Source organism: Bos indicus x Bos taurus, chromosome 8, assembly GCF_003369695.1.
Source record: "Bos indicus x Bos taurus breed Angus x Brahman F1 hybrid chromosome 8, Bos_hybrid_MaternalHap_v2.0, whole genome shotgun sequence".
Taxonomy (NCBI): domain Eukaryota; kingdom Metazoa; phylum Chordata; class Mammalia; order Artiodactyla; family Bovidae; genus Bos; species Bos indicus x Bos taurus.
Genome location: NC_040083.1, coordinates 40,483,258 through 40,510,592, shown reverse-complemented (window position 1 = coordinate 40,510,592; position 27,335 = coordinate 40,483,258). Strand labels below are relative to the sequence as shown.

Sequence of the window (27,335 nt, the reverse complement as noted above, 5' to 3'; positions counted from 1 at the left end):
AATGCTTTTGGAGCATTTGGCTTTTTGTCAATTTGGCTGTTGTCAATGCTTCTAGGAGCATTGGTATACACATACCTGTTTTTGGTCCCAGTTATCAGTTCTTTTTGAGTATGTATATAAGAGTGAAATGGCTGGATCATATGGTAATTGTATAGTTAACTTTTTGAGGACCCACCAAACTGTTTTCTACATTGCTAAGCTGGTACTTTTTGGAAAAAAGCATTTCACAGTCAATAGACTTCATCCTCTAACTCTTTCTTGGAGAGTCACATTGCACTTTAGCATTGTAAAGTCTCTGAGAGGTCCTGCAATAAGAAAAAAGAAAAGAGTCTTTGTAACTTTGACCCATCACTCCCCAAACTAACTTGAAAGTGGAACTCTGTTTTGCAGAGTAACTGGTAACATACTGCTGGTTTGGGAAACAATGCCCTGAGCTCCATGGGGTGGACAAAGAAGGGCTGGGGCTCTGGACCAGAGAAGAATCACTTGGAGCCCAGAGAAGGGACAACCTACAACTCTCCAACTAGCTTATTGGGTGACACTTGGCAAGTCACTTTCCTTTTCCTGGCAGCTCTGCACACAAGATGTTTTTGCCTGGTACATCCTTTTGCTGGGCTTACCTTGTGGCTCAGTGGTGAAGAATCTGCCTGCCTTGCAGAAGACACAAGTTTTATGCCTCGGTTGGGAAGATCCACTGGAGAAGGAAATGGCAACCCACTCCAGTATTCTTGCCTGGAGAAGCCCATGGACAGAGGAACCTGGTGGTCCATGGGGTCACAAGATTCAGACTCGACTTAGCAACTAAGCAAAAGCAATACCCTTCTGCTGCTTCTTTGCTTCTTCAAGATTGACTTGACCTTCAGGACTAGCTCAGGGAGCCATCCCTTCCCTCAGGAAACTCAGACCCTGCTCTCCTGTCTCCCCAGGCAAGGATTGGAAGGCCCTCTTTGCTGGCTCTTATTACACTGTGTTGCCCTGTGAAATGGTCAGCTTCCTCTACTAAATCGAGGCAGGTGGCCGGGGGTGGGGGTGGAGGTGGGGAGGGGAGGGGAAAGGGTCAAAGTTAGTTTCCATAAACCACCACCTGGAGAGCTTAGTTAAGAATGTATTTGCAACAGTCTGAACCCTAAGAATTCCAGCTCAGTAACGCTGAGATTTGTGTTCAGCAGCTTTAGAGTATGAATTTTGAATAAGCACCTGGCAATGTTCTCAGGCAGATGATTCTTGGAATCCTCTGTGGTCAGCTATGTGAGGATAAGATTCACTTCTACCTCTGTGTTTTTTACATAAATGTTAAGTGAATGAACAAATGAATGAAACAACCTGTTTCCTTCACTGTATAAGATGAGGTTGGACTGAATGTTCTCTAAGCTTTCCTTTGGTTAAACTTCTTTTTATAAAGTTCAGATTATTTTATCCAAGACGCTGTGTTCCTTGCAGCTTTAATATCCAGACCATACACAACATATGAAGCCAAGCACACAAAACCACCAGGGAGACCCTCCGGGGAGGATTCAGTCCACGCTAATATTTAACAAATGCCCCAGTAGTCATGAACAACCTTGCTTTTGAAACGATTATCCATTTCATCACAAGCTGGAGAAACAAAGAAAGCATACACTCATGACCAAGTGAATTCACGCTCACTCTCTCTCAAGAGCATGAGTAGCTGACAGGCAGCACTGTCAGGGCTGAGAAACACTTAAGTTTGAGAATTAGGGAGCCAGGCATAATGAGAAACCAGGGGCTAGAGAAGGCGCTGGGGTGCTGAGCACTTTCTCCTGCTATGAGGAGAGGGCACCAGTGATCAGCACCATCAGGGCTCCCTGACTCCGCTCCAACCACTTCTTGGAGGAGACTTTGAGCATAAAACCTTGACTCTCCTCTGCCTGAGAACCCTGCAGGTTTTGAGAGGCAACTCCAGCTTCTCATGAGAGCTATGGCCTGAGAAAAATGAAGTCTCCTGTTACTTGTAACCTCTTAGCATTTCAGAGGAAAAGGTTGGCTATGGCTGCCAAGATCCAGCAAATATTTGGTTAGCTTGGAAAGAATGGGTGCTCGTTTTCCAATTCTCACAGATTTCTCTCTGCCCAGTTCTTTTTTATTAAAAACTTCAAATCCAGAGATAAAGTCGAATGGCACTCCAGGCTCTTAAGCATTCATCTGTATCCCGGGGAGCAGAACCCAGAATCTAAACAAAGAAAAGCTTAATCAATAGAGCTCATGAATTTCCTCCAGGAACAGGACTTGGCGTAGCCAAAGAATAAGCAGAGGGGCTCCTTACTGCAGTTTTCTTTGGGTGGATATTTACGAGAAGGGCAGGAGAATGTTCCCTCAGTTGACTAGGGATGGCATGCTGTGGCCCATGCACAAATCTTGCCTACTGCCTTTTTTGCTTCATTTTGTATGGCTTCTAGAATAAGTATTTTTTTTTTACATTTTTAAATAGTTGAGAAAAATCAAAAGACAAAAAATATCTCATGACATCTGAAAACCACAGGAAATTCAAATTTGTGTCCATAAATAAAGTTTTATTGTAACACAGCCATATGCATTCATTTGGAGATTGTCTGTGGCTGCTTTTGAGCTGCAACAACAAAGCTGAGTAGTTGAGACTGAGACCGTGTGGCCCTCAAAGCCAAAAAATACATTCTACCTGGCCCTTTACAGACAAAGTTTTCAGACCCCTGGAGCAGAGGATGTAAGAGTTGACCTTCACTGGTATTTGAACTAAAAACTAAAAAATGTGTATGTACAGAGCAAACATCTGTTTAATAGGTGAGTCAGGAAACTAAGCATGGGTGCTCAGCACCCCAGTGTTGAGTCCTCTGGGCGCCCTTTCTTCCTGACCTCCTGTCAGGAGGTATCTGGATCTTTGTGGTAGCATTTTCCTCTCTGTTGTTTACACTTCTGCCCTCTAAATGCTACATTTGAATTCTGCTTGTTTTTGAACTGTGTATAGATGGAATAACACTGTGTATTTCCTTCTCTGTCTTGTGTTTTCTTTCAGTATCGTCCCTGAGACTCAGCTCTGGATGACTCAGGTGGCCGCACTCTGTCACTGCCTCCGCTGCGCGCATCACACGTCTCTTCGTTACTTGAGCACAATTCTCTTCTTTCCACTGTTGGTGGACAGTTGTGTCATTTCCGGCTTTTGGCTATTGAGGATGGCATTCAACATGTTGTATCTGAACCACTGTTGACTCCCGAGAGAGGAATGGAATAGCTGGAGTGCAGGGTATGTGTATCTTTAACTCTACCAGTTAATGCCACACTGTCCTCCTAAAAGATTGGACCGAATCACCTTCTCGCCAGCTGCCTCCCTTCAGGGAGCAGACACTCTCTGTGTCTTGTCATATTTCCACCTCCAAACCCTGAACCACATGAGTTTGCTGCCTGTTCCCCCAGCACCTTGAAGAGCCAGGCGAGGTGCCTGGGAGCCATCATCCCTTTGGCTTTGTATCTCCCATTAACAGAATTTTCAAGTCTTAAAATTTCTGTGAGAAAACTATCAATTTTCTAAGAATGATCCTTGAGATAATGTGATGTCTTTCAGAGTCCTGTGCTTGGCTCACCGGTCAGTCAGATGTGCGAGCTTCCTGACCGCTCTTCCCCCCTTTCCCGTCCCCTGTGGATGGGAGGCAGGGAGAGAGCTCATCACAGCCACAGGGACAGGCAGTGCCCCCCAAGGCTGCAGATCAGACAGGACAAGGAATCAGGGGAAATGACAACTTCCCCTTTCTCATTCAGGAAATCAAGAGGACTCACAGATTAGGAAGCTGATACTTGTGTCTTTCTTGGCAGGGTTTTAGGAAACTGGGAAGAAAGGGCCCACTCCAATGGCCATCACCTGGAGGACCACGCACTAGAGGCATTTCTCAGTCATGATGTAGCACTACATTGAAAAGACGCAAATAAACCCGAAACACCAGCACACATTTACCCAGTTTTTGAAGCAGATTAATAGAATAACCAATAAAACATGTATAAAAGCTTTAATTAAATCTGATGAAATAAAACTTCATGTTTTATTTATGGACACTCCCAACATGTAAAGGATTCAGAGACACATTCATTTTTACTGCCATTTCGTCCTCATATCTATAATTAAATCCAGGCTGCAGCTCTGGCCCAAAGCGATGCGGCATTCTAAAGCTGGCCTTGGACACTCCCTCCCCCATCCCCATCTGCTTTTAATTATAATTACCGACCCAATACGAGGGAAGCGGATGGTAAAAACTAAACAAAATAAAACAAACAAACAAACAAAAAATGGTTGCTGCCATTGTGTTTTAAAACAACATGCCGAAGGAGGATTTCAGGCAGGTGGGCGCATCCTCTATTTCCAGTTTTATTATGTACCAAGTGCACAATCCCTTCATTTTACTTTTGACATAAAAAAAGGACTTCATGAAACGAGACAAAATAACTTATGATTATATGAAACATAACTGTGACAAATCACAAAACTATACATATTAATAGAAAAAAGTGTACCTAATTCTTTAAAAGATTTATGACAATAAGCACCAGATGTGCCCCTAGAGTAAAATCAGCCCCATATCCAGTATGATATATGCAGTTCATTTCTCTACGTGAGTGTATATAACTATGTACAAGAGTCTGTGTGATTTATGGAAAACAGATTTCCACTTTTTCCCCCAAAGTGCTTTATGTCAGCAACATTACACAGGATGCTCTGCTGTCTGTACAAAATAAATCTCCTCCTTTTTACACTTGCCATCTCTCCAATGTGTTTTTTTTTTTTTTTTTTTTGCTTTACTCATTGCAAAGAAAAAAAAGTAACCGCAGAAATTCCACACCACCAACAAAAAGTGCTGTTAAAAATGCTGCTTTAAAATGAAGTGGTCAAAACAGTCAAATAAAATACCAAATAATTAAATTGGACATTTATAATCACTATTCCCAAAATTCAAGGCAACTGGGAAGCAAGATTCTTGAAGATGGGGTTGGACACTTACCTCTGTTCTAGTATGCTAATATGCTTGACAGCTGCTAATTTAAAAACAAGAGTAACACCAAAGCTCTGGCTCATCAGTGGAAACTTTGCTGTGATTGACTGATGACCTTTTGTCCATTTTAGAATCACCTAAATAATTTGGGGGGTGACACGGGTAATGCGAGACATCTTACAGGAATAGAATATTTAACACTAATATCAGAGGCTAAATTACAACTTACATTTTGATGCAGTCCCTTTAGGGAATTAAGACAATGCAGCAAGTAAAATATCTCTAGGCATGCTGATTTTTTTTTTTTTTTTAATGTAATAGGATAATTGGCTTTGGGCTGTGTGTATTTTCACGAACATCAGCTTCTTTTTTTTTTTTTAAAGGGGAATGACAATCTCTGTTCAGATGTTTATGAAAATGGTTATATATCAAGAGTAAAAAGACCAGAAAATGGAAGGGAATTATCTTTTGAAGTTTCCACTTTTACTGTTACAAACATAATGATGAAAACATATATAAATCTATGTAATGTGAAAGCAAGCAAGGAACAAATTTTAAGGTCAGGTGAGATCCTGGAATCTAAGGCCAGCACGTGTCACCCAGAAGGAAACTGGAAGTGGCATGTCCTGGGGTCCTGAGCTCAAACCTGTAGCCAAGGGGAAACACGAGATGGGGGAGGGAGTAGGAGGGGCGCTTGGCCTTGCAGGTGGTCCTGGGCCTGCTTCTGCTAATTCCTGCCAGGGAAGGAGGCCCTGCAGGTGCGGCTGCTGCCTGGCACCCCCGGGCTCCCTTGGGCCTCAGTGAGGCCAACGGGGAGACTACAGATGCTCAGGAGCATCTCCTCCAGCCAGAGTATCTGGGTTCTTCTGGCTTTGTCCTCCTTCCCTGTTTCCACGGCAGATTATAGCCAGAAGCCACAAGTAGGCTGACAACACCAGCTGCAGTAGCCTTACCTTTCCATCTTTTTCCTCATCACATGGATGAAATGTGTTTTGAGTTCCCTGTAGAGGCTCTGGGATTTAGAATGAATAGATTGTCTATGATACCAGAGCTTCCCCTTCTCTGCAGTGTGAGGCAAAGGACATGGTCCCTGTTTAGGCCAGGTGACACAATCCACTAAGTCTGCCAGAAGGGTGGGACTCTGTGTGTGTTTGAAAGCTCACTTGGAAAGAAAAGTCTGACGTGCGTCCTTTCGTAAAGCAGAGCAGATTTTTGTAAAGTGAATAACTTGTCTCTTTGTCAGACACAGATGTCTGCATGATGGCTCTTCTCAGATCAGAGCCCACTAGCCAGAGAAATGAGATTGCCTGAGAGCACTGTAGAAATGGACCCTGCACTTGGTTCTTTATTAGCCTGATTATACTGCATGTGAGAATGAAGTCCTGAATCAGGCAGAACACTACCGACTGTGCAGCAGACTGGAAGGACACGTCTGTCAGGATACAAACTGTCACCAGATCCTAAGTCTGACATCAAGCTGTTTAATTGTGTTGTTGGAGATTGTAATTATCCCAGTTTGACAAATAGCATTGTTTCATTTTTCTTCAGAGAACATTTTTGAAGAGAGAGAAAAGAAATCATGAGATGTGATAGTACTGGGGTGTCAGAATTTACCAGGTTTTGGGGGATTTGGCAATTTTTATAGCCTATGTCATTGGACTTGGGACCTTTTTAATTGCTTGGTAAAGGTGTCACAGAAGACAGAGGAGCCTTCAGGGCTATAGTCCATGGGGCCACAAGGAGTCGGGCACGACTTAGCGACAAAACAACAGCAACAAAAAGGTGTCACAGAAAATGACTTCCTACTCAGGTTTGAGATCAAATGGCCAAGAGCTCTGTGAAAATTCTAGGCTCTCAAAACAGAGTTTCAGACAAAGCAGTTGCTTCTTTTTGGCCACCTTTCCAGAACTATCTCCTCTACCTGCCCTGAGCAGGCCTCCAGAACTACCTCCTCTACCTGAGCAGGCCAGACCCTGCTCAGAGCTGGTGGGCAGGCAATGGCAGGTGGTGGGTATGTCTGAACTACAGTCAAAATAAAAAGATGAGAGCAATGAAGAGGGAGGAGAAAGGCAAGGGAGCAACAGAGAGACTGGTGAGGGGAGACCCTAACAGAGGCAGCAGAGGCTGTGCAAAGGAGCTGGACATGGGGCTCTTCCAGTTTGGTTTTCTGAGAGAACCCAGGAGCACACCTCCACGTGTCCCTGCTCTCACAGCTTCTAGCAGGCTCTGGGCAGAGCACCAGAGCGGAGGCCATGGGTGAACCAGTCAAGAGAAATTTTCCTTTGAATAAAGTCCTCAAGGTGGAGTCACTGAACAGTCAACACACGAGGGTCTCTGTGGTAGCACTGGGAAGGGGGTGGCCAACGCCATGTCCCTCAGGCAGCCTTTGCAGAACATTCCTGGTGCACACAGGAGCTACTAGGCGGGGCCAAGCCAAGCCACAGCAGAGGCCAGACGTATGTAGCTGGGGTGATTAAAATAATTATTTCCATCCAAAGAACAGACCTCTAAATATTTTTTTCCTTTAAAAGTACATGTAAATAACAAGCCTTTAAAATCAAAGGACTAGGGTAGGTTGCAGGAATACAAAACAAGTTGTCAAGCTTTTCAGGGGGCTGTGCTTGACAGAACCTTCTCATTTTGCTTTTGGAAAAACACTGAAAAGCAATTGGTTATCATGGGAGTACCCAGGAGGAGAGAAGCAGCCAGCTCCCTGGGTGCCAGGCTGGTGCTGGGAAACCGAGGCTCCTCCAAGAGCCGAGCCCATGCTGGGCTTGGATGTGGATTTCCCTTGTTGCACCTGGCTCTTGGGTGAGGAGATTCACTGTGCTGGCAATCTGGGTTGTCCATCCTTATTTGGAGTTTTCAGCAAGGGTGATCTCCAAATTACATTTTCACATGCACATCGTCTCACTGGTGTCCCTTGAAGGTTGACAGTTGGGAAGTAACAGATATCTAGCAGTGAGACTCCGAATTCCCTTTGAAAAGACAGTCCTGCTGGTCACTGGCAAATCCAGAGGGAAAAAGGAGCAGCTGCAAACACACCTACAAAGCCCAGCTCTGACCATCCAGCCCTGCTCTCCAAAGACACATCTGTGATGTGGCATATTGAGTTGATTTGCTTGACATTCTTTTTCTTAGGGTCTGCGAAACTATAAGAACAAAAAGTGACAAGGAACAAAAAGATTCTGGACGCCAGCACCAGTGGAGGCTGGGGGTGGATTTTAGCCTTCAGTATAGACAGAGGAGAGCTGGCTAGGACAGCGGTCCACAGCACTGATCTGTAAGAATGTGGCATCTTCAGGTCCACTGCGAAGAGTCTCCCCAAAGAGGCTTGAGGAACCCGAAGGCAAATCATACACTGGAAAAGAAAGGGTGCACAAATCAACGGATGCTTCATTATACTTGCCAGGCATGCAGGGAGCAAATGTGGACTGCAGAGGCAACAGTGCTGGGCAAGGCTTTCAGCGGGTCCCATCCTCAGGCTCCATAGGTGGACAGGTGGCTGAATGTGCGGGCAGATGGCTAAAACAGGACTTGCACAAAAGATGGGCTGAGTAGCAATGAAAGTAAAATTTTGTAGGTAAGAGTGAGGATGGCCTCAAAAAGGAGATGATATAAAAGTTGAGTCATTTAAGAATGCATGGGATTATCATAGATGGGGAGGTAAAGAAAGAACATTCTAGGAGGAGGAAACAGGGAGCAAAGACAGAGAGTGGGGTATGTGGGGCCAAGTGTGTTGGCAAAGCTCAGGTGCAGAGCAGGTAGGGAGACAGATAAGGAAGATACATGAGGTAGGAGGGTAGGTCCAGGGAGTTTGATCAGGCTCAGCTCCTGGAGACTACGAATGCCTTGCTGCAGACAGTCAACTTTATTCTCTAGGGCAACTAGAAACTACTCAATGTATCTGAAAAGGAAAGCACCTTATTTTTTCCTTTATTTTTGGAAGGCAATGGTTACAGGTAGCACAGAGAGCAGAATGGGAAAGTTAAGGAGCTGACTCAAGGAAACTTGTTGGAAGGCTGTTGCTTAAGTCTGGGAGAAACATGATGGCACCTGAGTGAGAGTAGTGGAAGTGGGGCTGGAGGAGGCTGGAGGGGAGGATGAATAGGAAGACATTTCTCAGGTGGACTAAATAGGATTTGATGCAGTTGTGTGATAGGTCAAGTCTAGTCCAGGCTGGTTATGAGAAACCCACCTGATCTCACCTGCTAGTCTGTCCGAGTGTCTAAGTCACAGATACCAACATACCTGTAATGCCCGAGTGAGTTGAGAAGGCTCTGTGGAAAACATCAAAGCCAGATTGGCCCATGGATGTGGGGACCACACAGTCCTCGAAGGAAGGCATCACACTGCAGGAACTGCTAGGTGGCATGGTTCTTTGAGAATCAGGGTAATTCGGGGGGCAGAATGTCTGTAGTTGCCCATAAAATCCTGAAATTCAAGACAGAAGTAGGGATAGATTTATGAACAGGCCATATCCACTGTAGAAAACAAAATAATATTCTTTATAACTAATAAGTAGTATACTTTTTATAGAACCAAGAGAAAATTCCCTGTAAGGTTTGGGAGGAAGATTAAATTCATGTTAGCAGTGTGTGTGTGTGTGTGTGTGTGTGTGTGTATGTGTATGTGTATGTGTGCACACACACGTGCTCAGTTGCTTCAGTCCTGTCTGACTCTTTGTAACCCCATGGACTGTAGCCCACTAGGATCCTCTGTCCATGGGAATTTTCCTGGCAAGAATACTGGACTGGGTTGGCATGCCCTTCTCCAGGGGATCTTCCTGACCCAGGGATCAAACCCACGTCTCCTGTGTCTCCTGCACTGGCAGGTCGGTTCTTTACCGCTCAGCCACCAGAGAAGATCCATGTTAGCAGTAAAGACTAGGAAAAAACAAGAAAATTCCATGTCAAGGCAGGAGAAAAAAGAAAGAAAAACTACTGGCTTTTCTCTTTTTGATGCCCTAAGGCCTCTGCATGGACTCAGCAGACAGATGGGCAAAGGACCTAAACAGACCAGTCAAATACTCACATAATTTATCAACTAATCTGATCAGATGGTACAGACTCTGCCTGCAATGCAGGAGACCCAGGTTCAATCCCTGGCTTGGGAAGATCCCCTGGAGAAGGGAATGGTTACCCACTCCAGTATTCTTGCCTGGAGAATTCTATGGACAGAAGAGCCTGGTAGGTTACAGTCCATGGAGTCACAAAGAGTCAGACATGGCTGAGCGACTAACACAGACACATGGTCAAACTGACAATTCTTTAGTCAGTAAAGAAATAAAAATCAAGACAGTGATATAATACCATATTCTACCTATCACATTAGCCAAGATTTCTGAGACTCATTCTTGGTGCCGGACTGAGACTGGTGACCAAGGCACCTGTGTGTAGTGTGCAGACCCTGCAAAGGAGTACAGGCTTCGGAAAATCACTTGACAACTTGGCTCTGGAACCTGAAAGTGTCCTCTTGGACAGGGGAATTTCACTTTCAAGGATGTATCCTAAAAGCATATTTTGAAAAACAGAAGTTTTGCACAGACACAGTTATCACAGTGCTCGTTGTCATAACAGAAAATGGAGGAGTCAAACTAGCCAATCATGAGAGAGTGGTGGAGAAAAGACTGGTATATTTACCTAATGGGAACATTAAATAGCCATGGAAACAATATTTACAAGGAGTTTTTTTTTTTTCGTACTGTTCATGAGAAATTTCAGATATACAAGTGGATTTAGAAAAGGCATAGGAACCAGAGATCAAATTGCCAACATCCGTTGGATCATAGAAGAAGCAGGGAATTCCCCCAAAAATCTACTTCTCCTTCATTGACTATGTTAAAGAATTTGACTGTGTGGATCACAAAAAAAGTGTGGAAAATTCTTAAAGAAATGGGAATATTAGACCATCTTACCTGTCTCCTGAGAAACCTGTATGTAGATCAAGAAGCAACAGTTAGAATCAGACAAGGAACAATGGACTGGTTCAAAATTAGGAAAGTACTACCTCAAGGTTGTATATTGTCTCCCTGCTTATCTAACTTATATGCAGAGTAATGCCAGGATGCAAAATGCCAGGATGGATGAAGCACAAGTTGGAATCTAGATTACCAGGAGAAATATCAATAACCTCAGACATGCAGGTGATAATACTACCCTAATGGCAGAAAGCAAAGAGGAACTAAAGAGCTCCTGGATGAAAGTGAAAGGGGAGAATGAAAAAGCTGGCTTAAAACACATTCAGAAAACTAAGATCTGGTCCCATCACTTCATGGCAAATAGGTGGAAGAAAAGTAGAAACAGTGACAGATTTTATTTTTCTTGGGCTCCAAATTTACTGCAAATGGTGAAATTAAAAGATGCTTGCTCCTTGGAAGAAAAGTTATGACAAAGCTGGACAGCATATTAAAAAGCAGAGACATTACTCGGCCAACAAAGGTCCATATAATCAAAGCTATGGTTTTTTCCAGTAGTCATGTATGGATGTGAGAGTTGGACTATGAAGAAGGCTGAGTGCTGAAGAATTGATGCTTTTGAACTGTGGTGTTGGAGAAGACTCTTGAGAGTCCCTTGGACTGCAAGGAAATCAAGCCAGTCAATCCTACAGGAAATCAACCATGAATATTCATTGGAAGGACTGATAATGAAACTGAAGCTCCAATACTCTGGCCACCTGATGTGAAGGGCAGACTCATTGGAAAAGACCCTGATGCTGGGCAAGATTGGTGGCAGGAGGAGAAGGGGGCGACAGAGATGTTTGGATGGCATCGTCAACTCAATGGACATGAGTTTGAGCAAACTCTGGGAGACAGTGAAGGACAGGGGAAGCTGGCCTGCTGTAGTCCATGGGGTCACAAAGAGTTGGATATGACTGAGGGACTGAACAACAACAATCAATTCATACAGGCAGGTTGCAAGGCAACATTTCTCTAGTTGTCTTTGGGGGACTTGCTTTGGCTTTATATTTTTCTGAATTTTAATAGTGGTGATGAATAAGTACTCTGAAGCTAGTCAGATTTCCTGGGTTCAAATCCTAGTTGACTCCTTAACAACTGTGTAGTCTTGGTAAATTACTGAGCCTCTCAGTGTTTCAGCTTTCTAAACTGTAAAATGGGATTAAAACTAGTACTTGTATCTCATTGAGTTATTATAATGAAGATTAAATTAATATTTGCCTGTTATACAATATAATCTGAGAACTAATTACACAATTAATATTAATATATTTAACAATTTATATACATTTGCTAAATAAGAAAAAAGTAAAATTATGTCACAATAGTGTAGCTCTCAAAATTTTTATTAAGAGAAATAAAAATTTCCAAAAGGCAACAAGTAATCCTTCAACAATAACCAAATGTAAGAACAGATAAGACAGTGGGCAAGTCTCTCACTTCCAGTTCTCAGGTGGAATCCTCTGGAACATTTTTGGCGCTTGGGACCTGTGCTACATACCTCTTTCCCGTGTTGGTTCCTAGATCCTGCACTAATCGATAACACATTCTGATTTCTTCACTCACCCCAGTGCAAGCTCAAAAGAGCAACAAGCTTGAGTGGGCTGAAAGACCTGGGATGTACTGTTTCATAGTTTGGGAGGTTCTTTGAACTGATTCTCACTGTGGGTACCCCATGGCCAGGCACATATAATCACGGCTTCCCCATTATGAGGAAAACATTACCATGAACCATCACAGTCGGTTTATTAGAATGTAATGTCTCCTCACTGAACAAAATAGGCAATATTTGCTATTTATATCCCTATGCTAGCTCTGTTCAAATCTGTAACCCATAAACACCTTGATAGCATTCCTCAGTGTAATATTAACCTTCTAGGAAGAGAAGACATTTTTCACTAAACTCCCACAACTCCCCAAATAGGGACATCAATCATTCAGGTATGTCAGGGACAGTGATAGAGACTTTCACTGCCCTTTTGTGAAAACCAATTCATTCTTTCTTCCCTGTCTTCTCCCTGCTTCAAAGAGAGCATGACTTCAATCTATGTTGCAATGTGCTAGAGTACGAAAATTTGTGATACAGTGAAATACGCCCAGTAAAGTTAAATATTAATAGTAAACCCAACATTGGGCTTCCAGGACTGGAGTTGCAGAGAGTTGGACGTGACTGAGTAACTAACACTTTCACTTTCACTTTTTCAAATCCAACATTCTGGGCTCCACCTCCCTGTTTCCCCAGTCAGTCTGGATCTGAGTGAGAGGGCAGAGTGAACTACAATTCCTGTCTGTGGGTGTCTTGGCTGACACGAGAAACAGTCAAAACCAGAATGGCCCCACAAGCATGTTTTATCACTCTCACAGCCAACTCACAGAAAGAAAATCCTCTTTATGAAATCCCTCCCTTCAAGAAGCCAGTTACTAAAGTTGCCAAACACACTGGTGTGGTTGAGTGCGGTCACTCAAATCAAAGAGCTTTAACATAGCCTCTTCCCACTGCTATTTCCATAAAACTAACAAAATTTTTAAAAATTCCATTAGGATCTTGCCACACACACAAACTCAGAGAAAGCCTAACTCATTTTCTGGTGAATGGCTCCTGTATTTCAGCTGCTGAATTTCATGTAGTAAGTTTGGAAGGAATACTACCTCGAGGACCCAAAGCAAAATGAGGCAAGATGTTAGTACATTTCGTGGGAATAAAACATGAATGATGGCAAGGTCAACCAGTCAGTCAGCGAATGATGTTATTAAGTACTGGTCAAGGTGCTTTTAGAGAGACCAAAGAAATAAAAGGTAATACTGTGTCCTTGAGGATGGATAATGCAGCTCCAACAAGAACACATACACTTAGAATAGCATAAGAAGGCACACGTATGTTTACATTGGCCGCAAATGTTAGTCCTCACGTTTAGTTAAGAAATCACCCCTCCTCCATTTTAGAAGTTATTTTAACCCAAGGATGGAGGGGGAGGGGGGAATTTGCAGATAAACTGACTTTACTGAAGTTGTAGCTCCTGAGGATCAAGGTCATTCCTCCTCTTGTTAATTCTGGGAAGTCTTTTTTTTTTTTTTCCCCTCTAGAAACAAGCTTGTTTTCTAATTATAAAAATATTCTGAATTAACTGTATCAACTAGAAAATGTAGAGGCGTATATGTAAAGAAAATAAAAATTATCTTTATTTCCAAGATTCTGACATAATCAGATACATACATACAAAAGTGGAATGTTATATATATTGTTTTGCATCCTGTTTTCTCCCTTAATATTATCTATGAGCTCACATAGTATTAAAATTCGTCCTTAAAAACCCCTCCTCTTTGTCACGTGGGGTCATGACAGCTCTATGATGACACATTAGATTGGGAGATCATGGTCACCCTTGCTGCCTAATGAGGATAAAGCAGTCCGTGAAGCTGGGTGTGGATTCTCTTCCCAGCATGGAAGGGAAGTGGAGGAAGTCAGTGAAAAAAAGGGACCACATGACTAAATATGATAATGAAAGGGCATTCCCTAGGGTAGCACTAAGAGAACGTTGTGTGTTGATGGAAATGACCTATATATCTCACTGTCCAATACAGCAGCTGCATAACATGCCTTATAGCTACTGTACTGGACAGCACAACTCCAGGGCAAGCTGCACTCTCAGGTTTAACAGACTTTGTTTTAGGAATGTTTCTGATTACATTCTTAGAGGAAAAAACCCATGACCCACCAAGAGCTTAAATAAAAGCCAGATAATGATTCTTAGACTCCTGGTCTTCAGGATAGAAAGTATATTAGAGCTTTATTACATTTATCTTTTCCTTACAAATTTACACTTTAGTCATTGTGGAAGGAACCAGAATATAAATACTTCAATGAATAAATAATGGTCACCCAGCTCCCAACCCTCCTGAGGGCTGATGAGCATTGTTCTAAGTTAAACTTCTAGGGCATTTCAGCTCTCCTGCAAAAATCACTTTCCTTTCTGGAAGTAAGAGAAGGAAAAGGAAACATCTCACCCACTTTCTGCAGACTACGGGCCTAGCTCACTGTGTGTGTGGGAGGCAACACCATAGGTGGGTCTCCAATCTCACTACCAGTTGAGGATGGAATAAAGTACCGAGGCTTTCAGTACCGAGGCTCTATCTTACACTCACGGATGGAGATGAATACCACCAGCCCAAACTTTGTCAAGGTGCTATGTCCGCAGCTGTGCCTCCAGTGGGTTTGTTTATATAGCAAATAGTTTTGTAAAACAAACTCTTCTTCTCCTTTATGGTGAGGCTGAGAACCACCACCAAACTCCAGGTGCCAGGAAAAGATGGACAACATTCAGAAGACTGAATCTTCTCTGCTGTAGGTTCTGCCCGACCTTGATGCCAACTTGCAGACAGCCCACGTGTGGAGTCCATCACAGGCATCAGGAAAGGGGTCTCAGAACTAATTTCTCAACCAGAGTGTGGCCTGATCAGGCTGGGAAGAACCCTTTGTGAAGCTACTTGGAAAGAATGCTCAGAGCAGTTGCTTCCTGACACCCCTCAATATCTTCAGATGGGAAAGCCCTTCAACTCCTGTGTGATCAGAGTGCATCATTTCAAGCATCCAAGCCAAACATTGTTATTTTCAGATGTTGCCCAAATCTCAAGAGTCATCTGTTCACTTGACCTTTCAGAAGAAACACTGACTAAGAGTCTGTATTTTTGCTATTGTATATTTGTAAAATGGGGCATTCACAGTATCTACTTCATAAGGCAACTGTAAAGGTTAAAGAGGATTAAGGGATGATCCATGTAAAGAGCTGAGCATGTGTCTGGCATAGAGCACTCTACAAATATTACTTTTCATTTTTCTTCCCTATTCTTTTAACACAAACATTTCAACGTCTATGCTTTTGTTTACTTGACAACTACATTCTAAGCACTTACTCAAGTCTGGAGACACAGTGGTGAATAAAACATACCTCATGCCTTTTTGGAGTTTATGTTTTAGTGAGAAAGAAAGATAAACATATAAATGAGAAATCAAGTAATATAATTTAAGATTATATATGAACAATAAAAAGGATTTTCCTTAAGGAATATACAAAGATGCAACTCTTTTCTCTAGACTGCATTCAAGATAGGAAGAGGGGAAAAGCTCAAATAAGAAAGAAGTTTGGCAAGATGAGAAGGCAACCCTTAGAATGGAAGAAAATAATTGGGATGAAACAAATGACAAAGGGTTAAACTCCATAATATACAAGCAGATTATGTAGCTCAATACCAGAAAGACAAACAACCCAATCAAAAATGGGGAGAAGACCTAAACAGACATTTCTCCAAAGAAAACATACAGAGGCTAATAAACACATGGAAAGAAGCTCAACATAACTTGTTATTCAGTTCAGTCGCTCAGTAATGTCTGACTCTTTGTGACCCCATGGACTATAGCACGCCAGGCTTCCCTGTCCATCACCAACTCCTGGAGCTTGCTCAAACTCATTTCCATTGAGTCAGTGATGGTATCCAACCATCTCATTCTCTGTCGCCCCCTTCCCCTCCTGCCTTCAATCATTCCCAGCATCAGAGTCTTTCCAATGAGTTAGTTCTTCGCATCAGGTGGCTGAAGTACTGGAGTTTCAGCTTCAGCATCAATCCTTCCAATGAACACCCAGGACTGATCTCCTTTTGGATGGACTGGTTTGACCTCCTTGCAGTCCAAGGGGCTCTCAAGCATCTTTTCCAGCACCACAGGTCAAAGGCGTCAATTCTTCAGCTCTCAGTCTTCTTGATGGTCCAACTCTCACATCCATACATGATTACTGGAAAAACCATAGGTTTGACTAAATGGACCTTTGTTGGCAAAGTGAGATCTCTGCTTTTCAATACACTGTCTAGCTTTGTCAGAGCTTTACTTCCAAAGAGCAAGTGTCTGTTAATTTCATGGCTGCAGTCACCATCCACAGTGATTTTGGAACCCGAGAAAATGAAATCTGACACTGTTTCCACTTTCCTCATCTATTTGCCATGAAGTGATGAGACCAGATGCCATAATCTTTGCTTTTTGAATGTTGAGTGTTAAGGCAGATTTTTCACTCTCCTTTTTCACCTTCATCAAGAGGCTCTTTAGTTCCTCTTCACTTTCTGCCGTTAAAGTAGTATCATCCGCATATGTGAGGTTACTGATATTTCTCCTGGCAATCTTGTGCCAGCTTGTGAGTTATCCAGCCCATTATTTTGTATGATGTACTCTGCACAGAAGCTAAATAAGCAGGGTGACAATATACAGCCTTGAGGTATTCCTTTCTCTATTTTGAACCAGTCCATCGTTCCATATCCAGTTCTAACTGTTGCTTCCTGTCCTGCATATAAGTTTCTCCAGAGGCAGGTCAGGTGGTTTGGTATTCCCATGTCTTGAATTTTCCACAGTTTATCATGATCCACGCAGTCAAAGGCTTAGCATAGTTAATGAAGCAGAAATATATGTTTTTTAAAATAATTCCCTTGCTTTTTCTATGATCCAGCAGCTATTGGCAATTTGATCTCTAGTTCTGCCTTTTCTAAATCCAGCTTGTACATTCGGAAGTTCTTGGTTCACATACTGCTGAAGCCTAGCTTGAAGGATTTTGAGCATAATCTTGCTAGCATGTGAAATAAGTGCAACTGTACAATAATTTGAATATTCTTTGGCATTGCCCTTCTTTGGGATTATAATGAAAGCTGACCTTTTCCAGTCATGTGGCCACTGCTGAGTTTTCCAAATTTTCTGGCATATTGAGTGCAGCACTTTAACAGCACCATCTTTTAGGATTTGAAATAGCTCAGCTGGAATTTCATCACTTCCACTAGCTTTGTTTGTAGTGAATCTTCTTAAGGTCCACATGACGTCATGCTCCAGGATGTCTGGCTCTAGATGAGTGACCACACCATCTGGTTATCTGGGTCATTAAGATCTTTTTTGTACAGTTCTTCTACATATTCTTAAAGTCCCAGGGTCAGGGACACAGAAGATGCATGACCCACTCCCTTTGGCTACGCTAATTTCTTTTTCTCCAACATTATTATAGCTCTTTGTGCATTCCCTCCTCTTCTCTGGTGACCCTTGCACACCCTACTTTGAATACCTTCTGTAACCCATGATATAAATCAATGAGAAGAAAAGAGGAAAATTAGATAAGTCTCTGGTAAAGCTCTTAAAGGCCATAAGAATATGATCTCTGGTATCACAGCTTCTCAGCATGATTTCATGCTCTCCTACTTTACTCAGAGAAAGGCCCAGGGAATTACACACTTACTACTCACACGGTATGATTTACAAAACTTTTAAAAATTCCTTCTTAGGCAGCCTCTGATATACCTGTCTTGTAAGTAGGTAATTCAAACAAATGTTCTCATTTTATAGACAAAGAGATGGAATTTGAATCACTTGTCTTTATAACCAATACTTTTGTTTATATAATACCATGCAAATAAGAGAAAAGTAGAAAATTCATACAATCATTTTAATATTTATGAACATCCAGTTATTTGGAATTATTCATGGATCTAGTAGAGAAGGCAATGGCACCCCACTCCAGCACTCTTGCCTGGAAAATCCCATGAATGGAGGAGCCTGGTGGGCCACAGTCCATGGGGTCACTAAGAGTCGGACACAACTAAGCAACTTCACTTTCACTTTTCACCTTCATGCATTGGAGAACGAAATGGCAACCCACTCCAGTGTTCTTGCCTGGAGAATCCCAGGGACAGGGGATCCTGGTGGGCTGCCGTCTATGGGGTCGCACAGAGTCAGACACAACTGAAGCAACTTAGCAGCAGCAGCAGTCTTTGTCTTAAAACAAATGGGGAGTAGAGCTAAAAGTCATCATATACTTTTCTACTAAGTTCAGAGCTTTCTCATCTGTAGTCTCTTTGCTTTTGGCATTTTCATAGACATTTTGGTTAGTGTTACACCAACCCACTCCCCCCACCCCAGAGAATTCTTTCAAAAGGAAGGAAAGGAACTAATATTTATTTGTTCTGAGATAGGTATTGTTTTAGGTGTTTTACATTGAAAATCTTCATTCTTACAACTTTGTAAAAAAATGAAATATAGTTGATTATAATATTCTTTCAATATCAAGTGTGCAGAAAAGTGACTCAAATATATACACACACACACACATATATATATATATATATACACATACACACACACACACATACAGGTTATTTTCCATTTTCAATTATTATAAGATATTGAGTATAGTTCCTTGAGCTATACAGTAAATCTTTGTTGTTCATCTATCTTATGTTTATCTGTTTGTATCTGTTAATCCCATACTCCTAATTTATCCATCTCCCCCCACCATTCCCTTTAGTGACCATAAATATGTTTTCTATGTCTGCGAGTCTGTTTTTATTTTTTATACAGATTAATTTGTATAATTTTTTAGATTCTACAATTAAGTGATATCATATAATACATATTTCTCTGCCTGATTTACTTCACTAAGTATAATATTCTCTAGATTCATCCATGTTGCTGCAAATGGCAACACTTCAATCTTTTTTTACTTATAATAACTTTTGAATTACGTAGTACTGTCCCCAGTTTATAGACAAGGAAACATAAAAGTTCAAATAACTTATCCAAATCCTCATAGCTACCAAGTTTCAGAACCAGAACTCAAACTCTAATCCGTTTGGTAACATAGTTCATATAGGTAACACGGTTTAAGCTTACAGACAAATCAGTTTAAACAAAATCTGGCCATTTTTGTTGAGGTCCCTCACTACTAGATCACAGGCAGAGTTACTTGGATCAACATTTCATAGAGTACAAACATTTTCATTAGGGAGAAAGAACTGAATTCATTAACAAAATTGATGAAATTATCTAAACATTGAAAAATTCAAAAAACCCTGAAGAGTAGAAACAGAATTTAAGAAATTTCTTTTGGCTAGTTTCCTGATTTAGTCACTATTTTATTTCTATCCATTACATGAACAACTTGGATGTGGGTTCAAAGCCTGGATAACCCATTAACCAACTATGTGACTTTGCATAAATTATTTTCCTTCTTGAGCCTTATTTTCATTTAAAATAATATCTATTTTATAGGGTTGCAGAAAACATTATACATGAGAGCATTTATAAAAGCATCCAGTGCATTCCCCAGCATGTAGTAGGCCCTCAATAAATAGTAGCAATTATCTCACCATGAAATAAGCTTAGAAGTATTTATAGATTCTGTATAATGCACATGTAGTTCTTAAACAATTTTTCTCACATAGCCCGCCACGCTTAGGTATAAAATGATGCTGCTCTTAAAAATGAAGCCTCCGTAGTCCAGTTGCCATTTTTCACCTTGGTCCCTGCTCTTGGCCAACAGCCTCAGCCAGGTCTTCATGTAGTCAGAACTCTCTGAAGCTTCCCCCTGGGAGTGATGGAGAAACTGACTCTTCATTTTAATACAGAGTCTATAAATGGGGAAGCTACAGGAACAGCTCACAGACTGTGTTAGGAAGACAGATTTTTCTTCAGGCTGAGAACTAAACCAGCTTGCAAAAGAACTTGAGCTATTTAAGACTGACATTTAAGCAACTACTGTACTTAGGAGAAGGAAAATAATGGAAATAATAACCTTAACATTCCATTTGGGCACATTCCTATTGAAGGAACCAGGTTACAGTGGTTGGAAAGCTAACCAGTGGAGCAATCCCCTGGTCCCCTAGGCCCCTGTCAGATTGGTGGCAGCAAGAGGGCATCAAGTTAGACAAATCCACCTGGTTCCAAGAAGTGGGGCCATTTTCATCCACTAGCCCGCAGGCCACAGGGAGATGCTTCTGCACACTCCAGTGCTCTCCTCTGCTCCTGAGCCTCACAGCACCTCACCTGGTTTGCAGCAAGCTGCTAACAGAATGTATTACAGTGAGCCAACCACACTCTTGCCCTCTGAGTTGTATACTTGGGGTAGGGGAAGAGGAAGATGGTCTGCTACTGATTCTGCAAAGGTTCAAATAAGAGGATGACAGTGGGCAGAACATGTTGCTGAAAGGAACAAAAAGGAAATGGGAGAAAGCAGAGTGAGAAGAAAGGCATGGATAAAACCTTATTGTTTTATCAAGTAAAAACTTCTTGGTTAAAAGATGTAACCTATTTTCATTTAAATATCTTCAAACCAACCAAAACCCTAATGTGTGGTGGCCTATGGCTTCCAAATTCTCAAAATGATAAGCTGCCAAAATAAACTAATTGCCATGTGTCTCAGTAATTGCCATGTGTTTATATATACAGTTACAGTAAAATGGTTCAGTGAGTCCTGATGGTGACAATGCACATATGGCAAAAAAACAGAAACTCTCTAAACCAGATTCATCTTAAGATGAATATGAAAGCCAGCTTTGCCATTTATTGGCTATGTGGCCTTGAGGAAAACATAGCCTCTCTGAGTCTTTGAGTCCCTACTGATTGAAGGGAGAAAATAATACTATTGCAGCAGCAGAGTCCTCACAGTAGAGAGGGGAAGAAGCACAGGGAATAAACGGAAAGAGATTCAGTGCCCAGTTGTACTCCATCACCTGTCTAATGACTCAAAAATTCAGGATACATATGAAGCTCAGAATGAAGAATGGAGGACCAGGACATCCTGTTCTGGTGAGTGTGTGAAGTAAACACTTTGGCCACTGGTCAAGTTTGAGAAGAATGAGTTGGGAATTTCTCTATGAGAGAGGGTCACTCTGTTGCCAGTGTATATCTCCCTCCTTCTGCTGCTGCTGCTAAGGCGCTTCTGTCGTCTCCGACTCTGTGCGACCCCATAGACGGCAGCCCACCAGGCTCCGCCCTCCCTTGGATTCTCCAGGCAAGAGCACTGGAGTGGGTTGCCATTTCCTTCTCCAATGCATGAAAAGTGAAAAGTGAAAGTGAAGTCGCTCAGTCGTGTCTGACTCTATGCGATCCCATAGACAGCAGCCTACCAGGCTTCTCTGTCCATGGGATTTTCCAGGCAAGAGTACTGGAATGGGTTGCCATTGCCTTCTCCGATATCCCTCCTAGGCGACCACAAGGATCAAATGAAATAATAAGTGTAGGAATATTTTGCAAACAGTAAAACACACTGAAAATTCCAGCTCGTTTTGTCTCATTATAAGCTTGGTGTTACTTATCATCCTCCATTCTCTGAGTACAAAGGTAAATTTGCCCTCAATTGAGTCAAGCTATGTTGCATAAAGTTCACAAACAACCCTTTGACTCGGGAGTAGTGAGTCTAAAACAGAACAAGGAAAGTATGGCAAAGGATGAAGATTTAACTCTATCTTCCCTTGTCCTTCCAAGCAAGCTTTGCTGGAAGAAAGGTCTGGCAGAGAAGAGGATTCCAGATGGAGATTAAAAGGGACGTTAACATGAAATGTTGCAGCCTCCCCTGAGAGCCATCCTGGCTCTCTACAGCTTTTAGGTTGTCCTGCATTTACAGGACTTTCCCCAGAAGGTAGAGGGAGAAAGAAGATGGAAAGTATTTCCTCAGGCACTGGCCAATTGCTTCCTTTGGATTATCTCTGATTGGGAACCATGGTGAGGGGGCACTGAGTCCTGCACTTAGGGTCTAGGCCTGTGATTCTTAAACTGGAAGCCACAGCATCAGCTCCATCTGGGCTCTATAGTAAGCTAAGCCCTAAGAACATCTTTAGATGATTTTCAATCTTTGGAAAGTTTTCCAAATGAAATACCAATAGAAAACAAAACAAAACAAAACAAAACAGAACAGCTCTGATTTCATTTGGAATGCAGAAGGATAGCTCTTCCAGTGGGTATCTTTTCCCCCTAGGCTGACCCCCAGCCCCTTCTGCTGGATTCCAGGGGGTCTTGGGGATGAAGTGATAATGGCTGTCCCAAAGTGACTCTGAACTACAGATGGATCAAGATGACCTCTGTCCCCACCCTGGTGCCATTCTCTCACATGTAAGTTCTTGGGCAAGGTGAAATCATGGGACCTCATTTGAGTGACTCAGAAGTCATGGTCTTGCTGATGGCCCCACACTGATCTTGTGGCCTAGACTTCTGATGTCTAGCTGTAACCAAGCTCCCACATTATATCAGTTCCACTAACTAGGTGATTTCTTTTCCCCCAATCCAAGTTTATGACTATACAGTTTTCCAGCATCCTAATCTCTACAGGTGGGCACCATCTCACACTTGCATCGATAGCTTGCTTGTTTCTCCTACTGAACTTCTGCCTCACAGCTAAGTCCCTGTTACACACTGTTAAGCTGCCCCCAAAGCTACTGTCTAGAATATTACGTTGAGATGAAGTCTGGACTTGAAGTAAAAGAAATCTATATAGGTGGGTTTGACAAAGCAGAGAAGGCTTTACATTTGTAAAACTTGATGTTTGTCACTGTATCCCCAACTTCCTGTCACTTCCTTCCACCTGGCCACCAGGAAATTTGCCTTTTCATCTTGTCCTTGTGGACACTGACTACTAATGTGAATAACCAAATTTATGATCTGCCATCCTCTGCTCCACCCCTCCAGCTGGATAATCTTCTTCTCACTGGCACCTGGGGGGTCACACTCCGATGAGTATGTCTAGTCTGCAGGGTCTTTCCTTTCCTGCTTACTCTCATCCCACTGAATACCAAACTCTTAATTTTTAAGTATATAACAGGCAGCTCAGTTGTGCCAAGTGCTAGAGGGATTAAATAGATGACATGATTTCTTGCCTACATATGGGTCATGAGGAATACTCTCTCATGGTTGAGTTCAAAGGCTTTGCTTGCTAAGAATCATCCCTTAGGTATGAGCTCTGGGCAGGCAGGGATTTTTGTCCACTTTCTCTATTGATGTAGCTTTAACACACCAAACAGGACCCGGCACATAACAGAAGCTTAATGTTTGAGAATAAGTGTATGAGTGAACGATCCTACAAGAAGAGCCTTTGCTGAAGATAGTTATGGTAAGAGGAACCATGGCTGAGCTCAAAGATTTTGATCTGTGAGCCTGTACACAATAGCCTATCAGGAGTTTCAGAAAAAAATAGAGAGACTTTCCTTTCTAACGGAGAAGGAAATGGAAACCCACTCCAGTACTCTTGCCTGGAAAATTCCATGGACTAAGGATCCTGGTAGGCTGCCATCTATGGGGTTGCAAAGAGTCGGACATGACTGAGCGACTTCATTTCACTTCACTTCCCTTTCTAACACTGAAATTTTTCTTTTAATTGAGGGAGAAACAAAAACGATAGAAATACAACTGGCTCTATCAAGGTGACCTGGAGAATTTTGCTGCTCTAAGCCACCATTTTCTGCTGTACATCAGGAGGCCACCAAATCTGAAGAGAAACAAGAGTGGGCAGGAGAATCAACTGGCTCAACTCATCCACAGAACACGTTGCACTCTTTTAGAAAACCATCCCAAGGTCAAGGAACTCAGTCAACTAATCTGAATTTCATTTCTAAATAGGAACAGAAACATATCTTTTACTCTCTTCATAAAGTTATAATGAGGATTCAGGTGTTTATCCAAAAAGCATTTTATTGAGCTGTTCCTTTGAGTTTCCAGGCACTGAAAATGATTTTGTACCTAAGAGTAATTTATAAAACATACATTGCAATATAAATGTAGGTACTATCACTGACCTCAATGGTATTGATAAAAGCACTACATCAGCCCAGAACCACAGACACAAACAACCTTGGGGGTAAATATTTGGATAATTTCAATCCTTGGAATCATTATGCCATACTGAGGACAGAATTAAAGAATCTGAAGCTTTGCTTTAGGATGTGTGATATGAGATTGGGTTTGTGGAGGAATGTATTAATAAGAGAGGAGTAGCTGGTCATTACACTTTAAATGACCTAGAAAAAGGGCTGAACTTACTTACTTTGGTAAACTTGCATCTTTAAGGTCTAGTTCTCAAAGACTTTGCAATAGAACTAAATAGAGAGTTCAGTCAGAACAATCTGGTTAGAAAGCAAAAAAATTCTGCAGTGAAAAAGAACTCACAGTTGTAAGTAAATCATCTAGAAATTCTAAGGGAACTAGGATCATTTAACATGGTCTGAGCCCAGATTATCTGAATGGGCATAGATCAAACCAATTCCAGTGTTGTCTTGTTGCTCTGTTTTATTAACACAGCGGCTGTGTTACCAGTAACACAGATGTTTCTGATGTGTGTGGAGTTTTTCCCTTTAAGGAAACTCCAACCAAAGTTATTCACATTCTTCCTTCTAAACCATGAGTTGCTTATCATATTTATAAAGAAAATTCCAATTAAAACACAGGAATTACAGGACATGGATTGCCATGAATATGTTCAGACCTGAAGACTTCAACTGAGCAGCCCCTAAAATAGAATTATAAAAAAACATTTAATGTGATTTTAAGAGTTCAATTCATTAGAGGCTAAACTTTATGAGTTTCAGATACAAGACAAAACATTTGCTTCAAAAAATGTCACTGCTTCTCCCAAAGAATGAAAAAAAGCACTAAATCTGTAATAATGTTCATTAAATACTTTTCTATAGTTTTTAAGTTAACTGGCAGAGAAGTCACAATAGCCAATGAAACAAATTTTCTGGATATTTTCCTTCTCTTCATTAAATTTTTGAGTTCCAGTTGAGAAAACAAACTGTCCTACTGCCAATGACACAAGCTGATTGGCAAGTGAAAGAGCAAGTGAACTACTTAATAAATAATATAACTACTTAAGTAGTAGCATCTGTTACTTAATTCCTATTATAAGTAAATCACCTTTAGAGCTCAATAAAAATATTAAAACATGCTCAATCATATTACTAACCACAGGAAAAATCAAAACAATTTTGCTGTACAAATTGGCAAGGATTAAACTGACTGGCAATATCTAGGGTGGGGAAATGAATGCTCTAATGCACTGTTGTTGAGTTTAAATTGGTATAGACTTGGTGAAGGAATATATGGCAGTACCTATCCAGCTTTAAAATGTATATAACAATTAATCCAGCAATTTTTCTTTTAGAAATACTCCCTAAAGAAAGTATGCAGAAAGATGTGCATGTGTGTGAGAGTGCTTGTGTAAACACATGGTATACACCAGGAGATTTAGCATAGCACTGTTAATAAAAGTGACAAGTGAAAAAATAAACGTCTTGCAACAGTGGGATGATGAAAAAATGATGATAAGTTTTTGTTAAGTACTGTATAATTACAAAGGATTTGATCTACATACATTGATCCAGAAAGCAAAAGCATATATTTTGTTAAGTTAAAAAAAAGTCATAAAATAAAATGCTTATTATGAGGCCATTTTATAACAGGGCAGATGTCATGTACATATACATGCATATATTTCATTTTCAGAAGTATTCTTAAAGGTCTAAAAAGAGTACTCACCAATCGTAACAGTCATTACCTTTAAGCAGTGGTTAAGATGAACATAGCCTGGGAAGCAAATTAAGCTCTTCATAAACTTAAGGACCCTAAGCACCTTTAAAAAACGAAAAGGCAATTTTTTTCTAATTTAAAAACTGTATCTAAGGAATGTGCTACGAGTCCAGTAAACCTGGTTTGTTGATTTAGTAATCAGGCTTCCAAGCAGTTTCCCCCAGCACACGTGTACTTGAGCAAACATGGCACATGAGAGAATGCACACATATGTGCACATGCACACACACAGAGACACACACACACACATATACACACCTGTGGGGTAACACCACTGGGGCAGTCAGAGAGCCGGCACTCCCTTCCCTTTAGGGACTGTGATAGCTCTTAATCCAGGGGTAAAAGCACAGACTCTGCTGCCAGATGGTCCTGGGTGTAGTTTCCAACTCCATCATTTCAAGATTAAGAAATCATGGGCAAGTTACTTAACATTTTAGTGATTCAGATTCCTCAGCTGTAAAATGGGAATAAACAACGCCTTCCTTATAGGAATGTTATGAGGACTAATGGGAAAGGGCAATGTAAGCATGCGCCATACCACCTGGCACAGCGGGAAGGAAAAGGCAGACATTCTCAGCAATCAGCATGCAAAGACACAACACAAGTGGTTGGCGGGAAATCACGTTGTCTCAGGAATCATTGTACCTGTATTGCTAGCATTAACTTTAGTTCTCTAAGTAACCTCATCTTTAATGGTTCACGTTTAAATTTCACCCAAAAAATGATTCCCAAGTAACTAAAAACTCCCACAGTACTGTATCTACAAGCATTATCATGAAGGAGAATAAGTGTGGGCTCTGGAGTCAGATTGTGTTTATAATACCAGCTCTGATACTCACTAGGTATGTGACTGGGGGCAAAGTCTCACCTGGGAGGCTAGATTATATTTATATTTTTATTAATGTTATTGTGAGGATTAAACAATATAAGTGGAAGTAACCAGCATACCCAGAATCTGGTGCATGGTAGAAAAATGACAACAGTAATAAAAGCTTTAATTAACTGAACATACACTACAGACCAGGCATTTTCTGTC

General features: G+C 41.5%; 1 protein-coding gene across 4 annotated transcripts in view; it reads right to left on the bottom strand.

The window, feature by feature from the left end:
* Nucleotides 1-3,978: 3,978 nt before the first annotated feature.
* Nucleotides 3,979-27,335, bottom strand: part of GLIS3 (GLIS family zinc finger 3) — a 505,466-nt gene continuing 482,109 nt past the window's right edge. For all 4 annotated transcript variants that reach the window (XM_027549365.1, XM_027549366.1, XM_027549363.1 and 1 more), the window contains 2 exons: nt 9,225-9,407; nt 3,979-8,334 (listed from right to left, as the gene is read on the bottom strand). In XM_027549365.1, the coding sequence (XP_027405166.1) occupies nt 8,198-8,334; nt 9,225-9,407 (320 nt within the window). In that variant the 3' untranslated portion in view covers nt 3,979-8,197. The remainder of the gene's footprint in view (nt 8,335-9,224; nt 9,408-27,335) is intronic.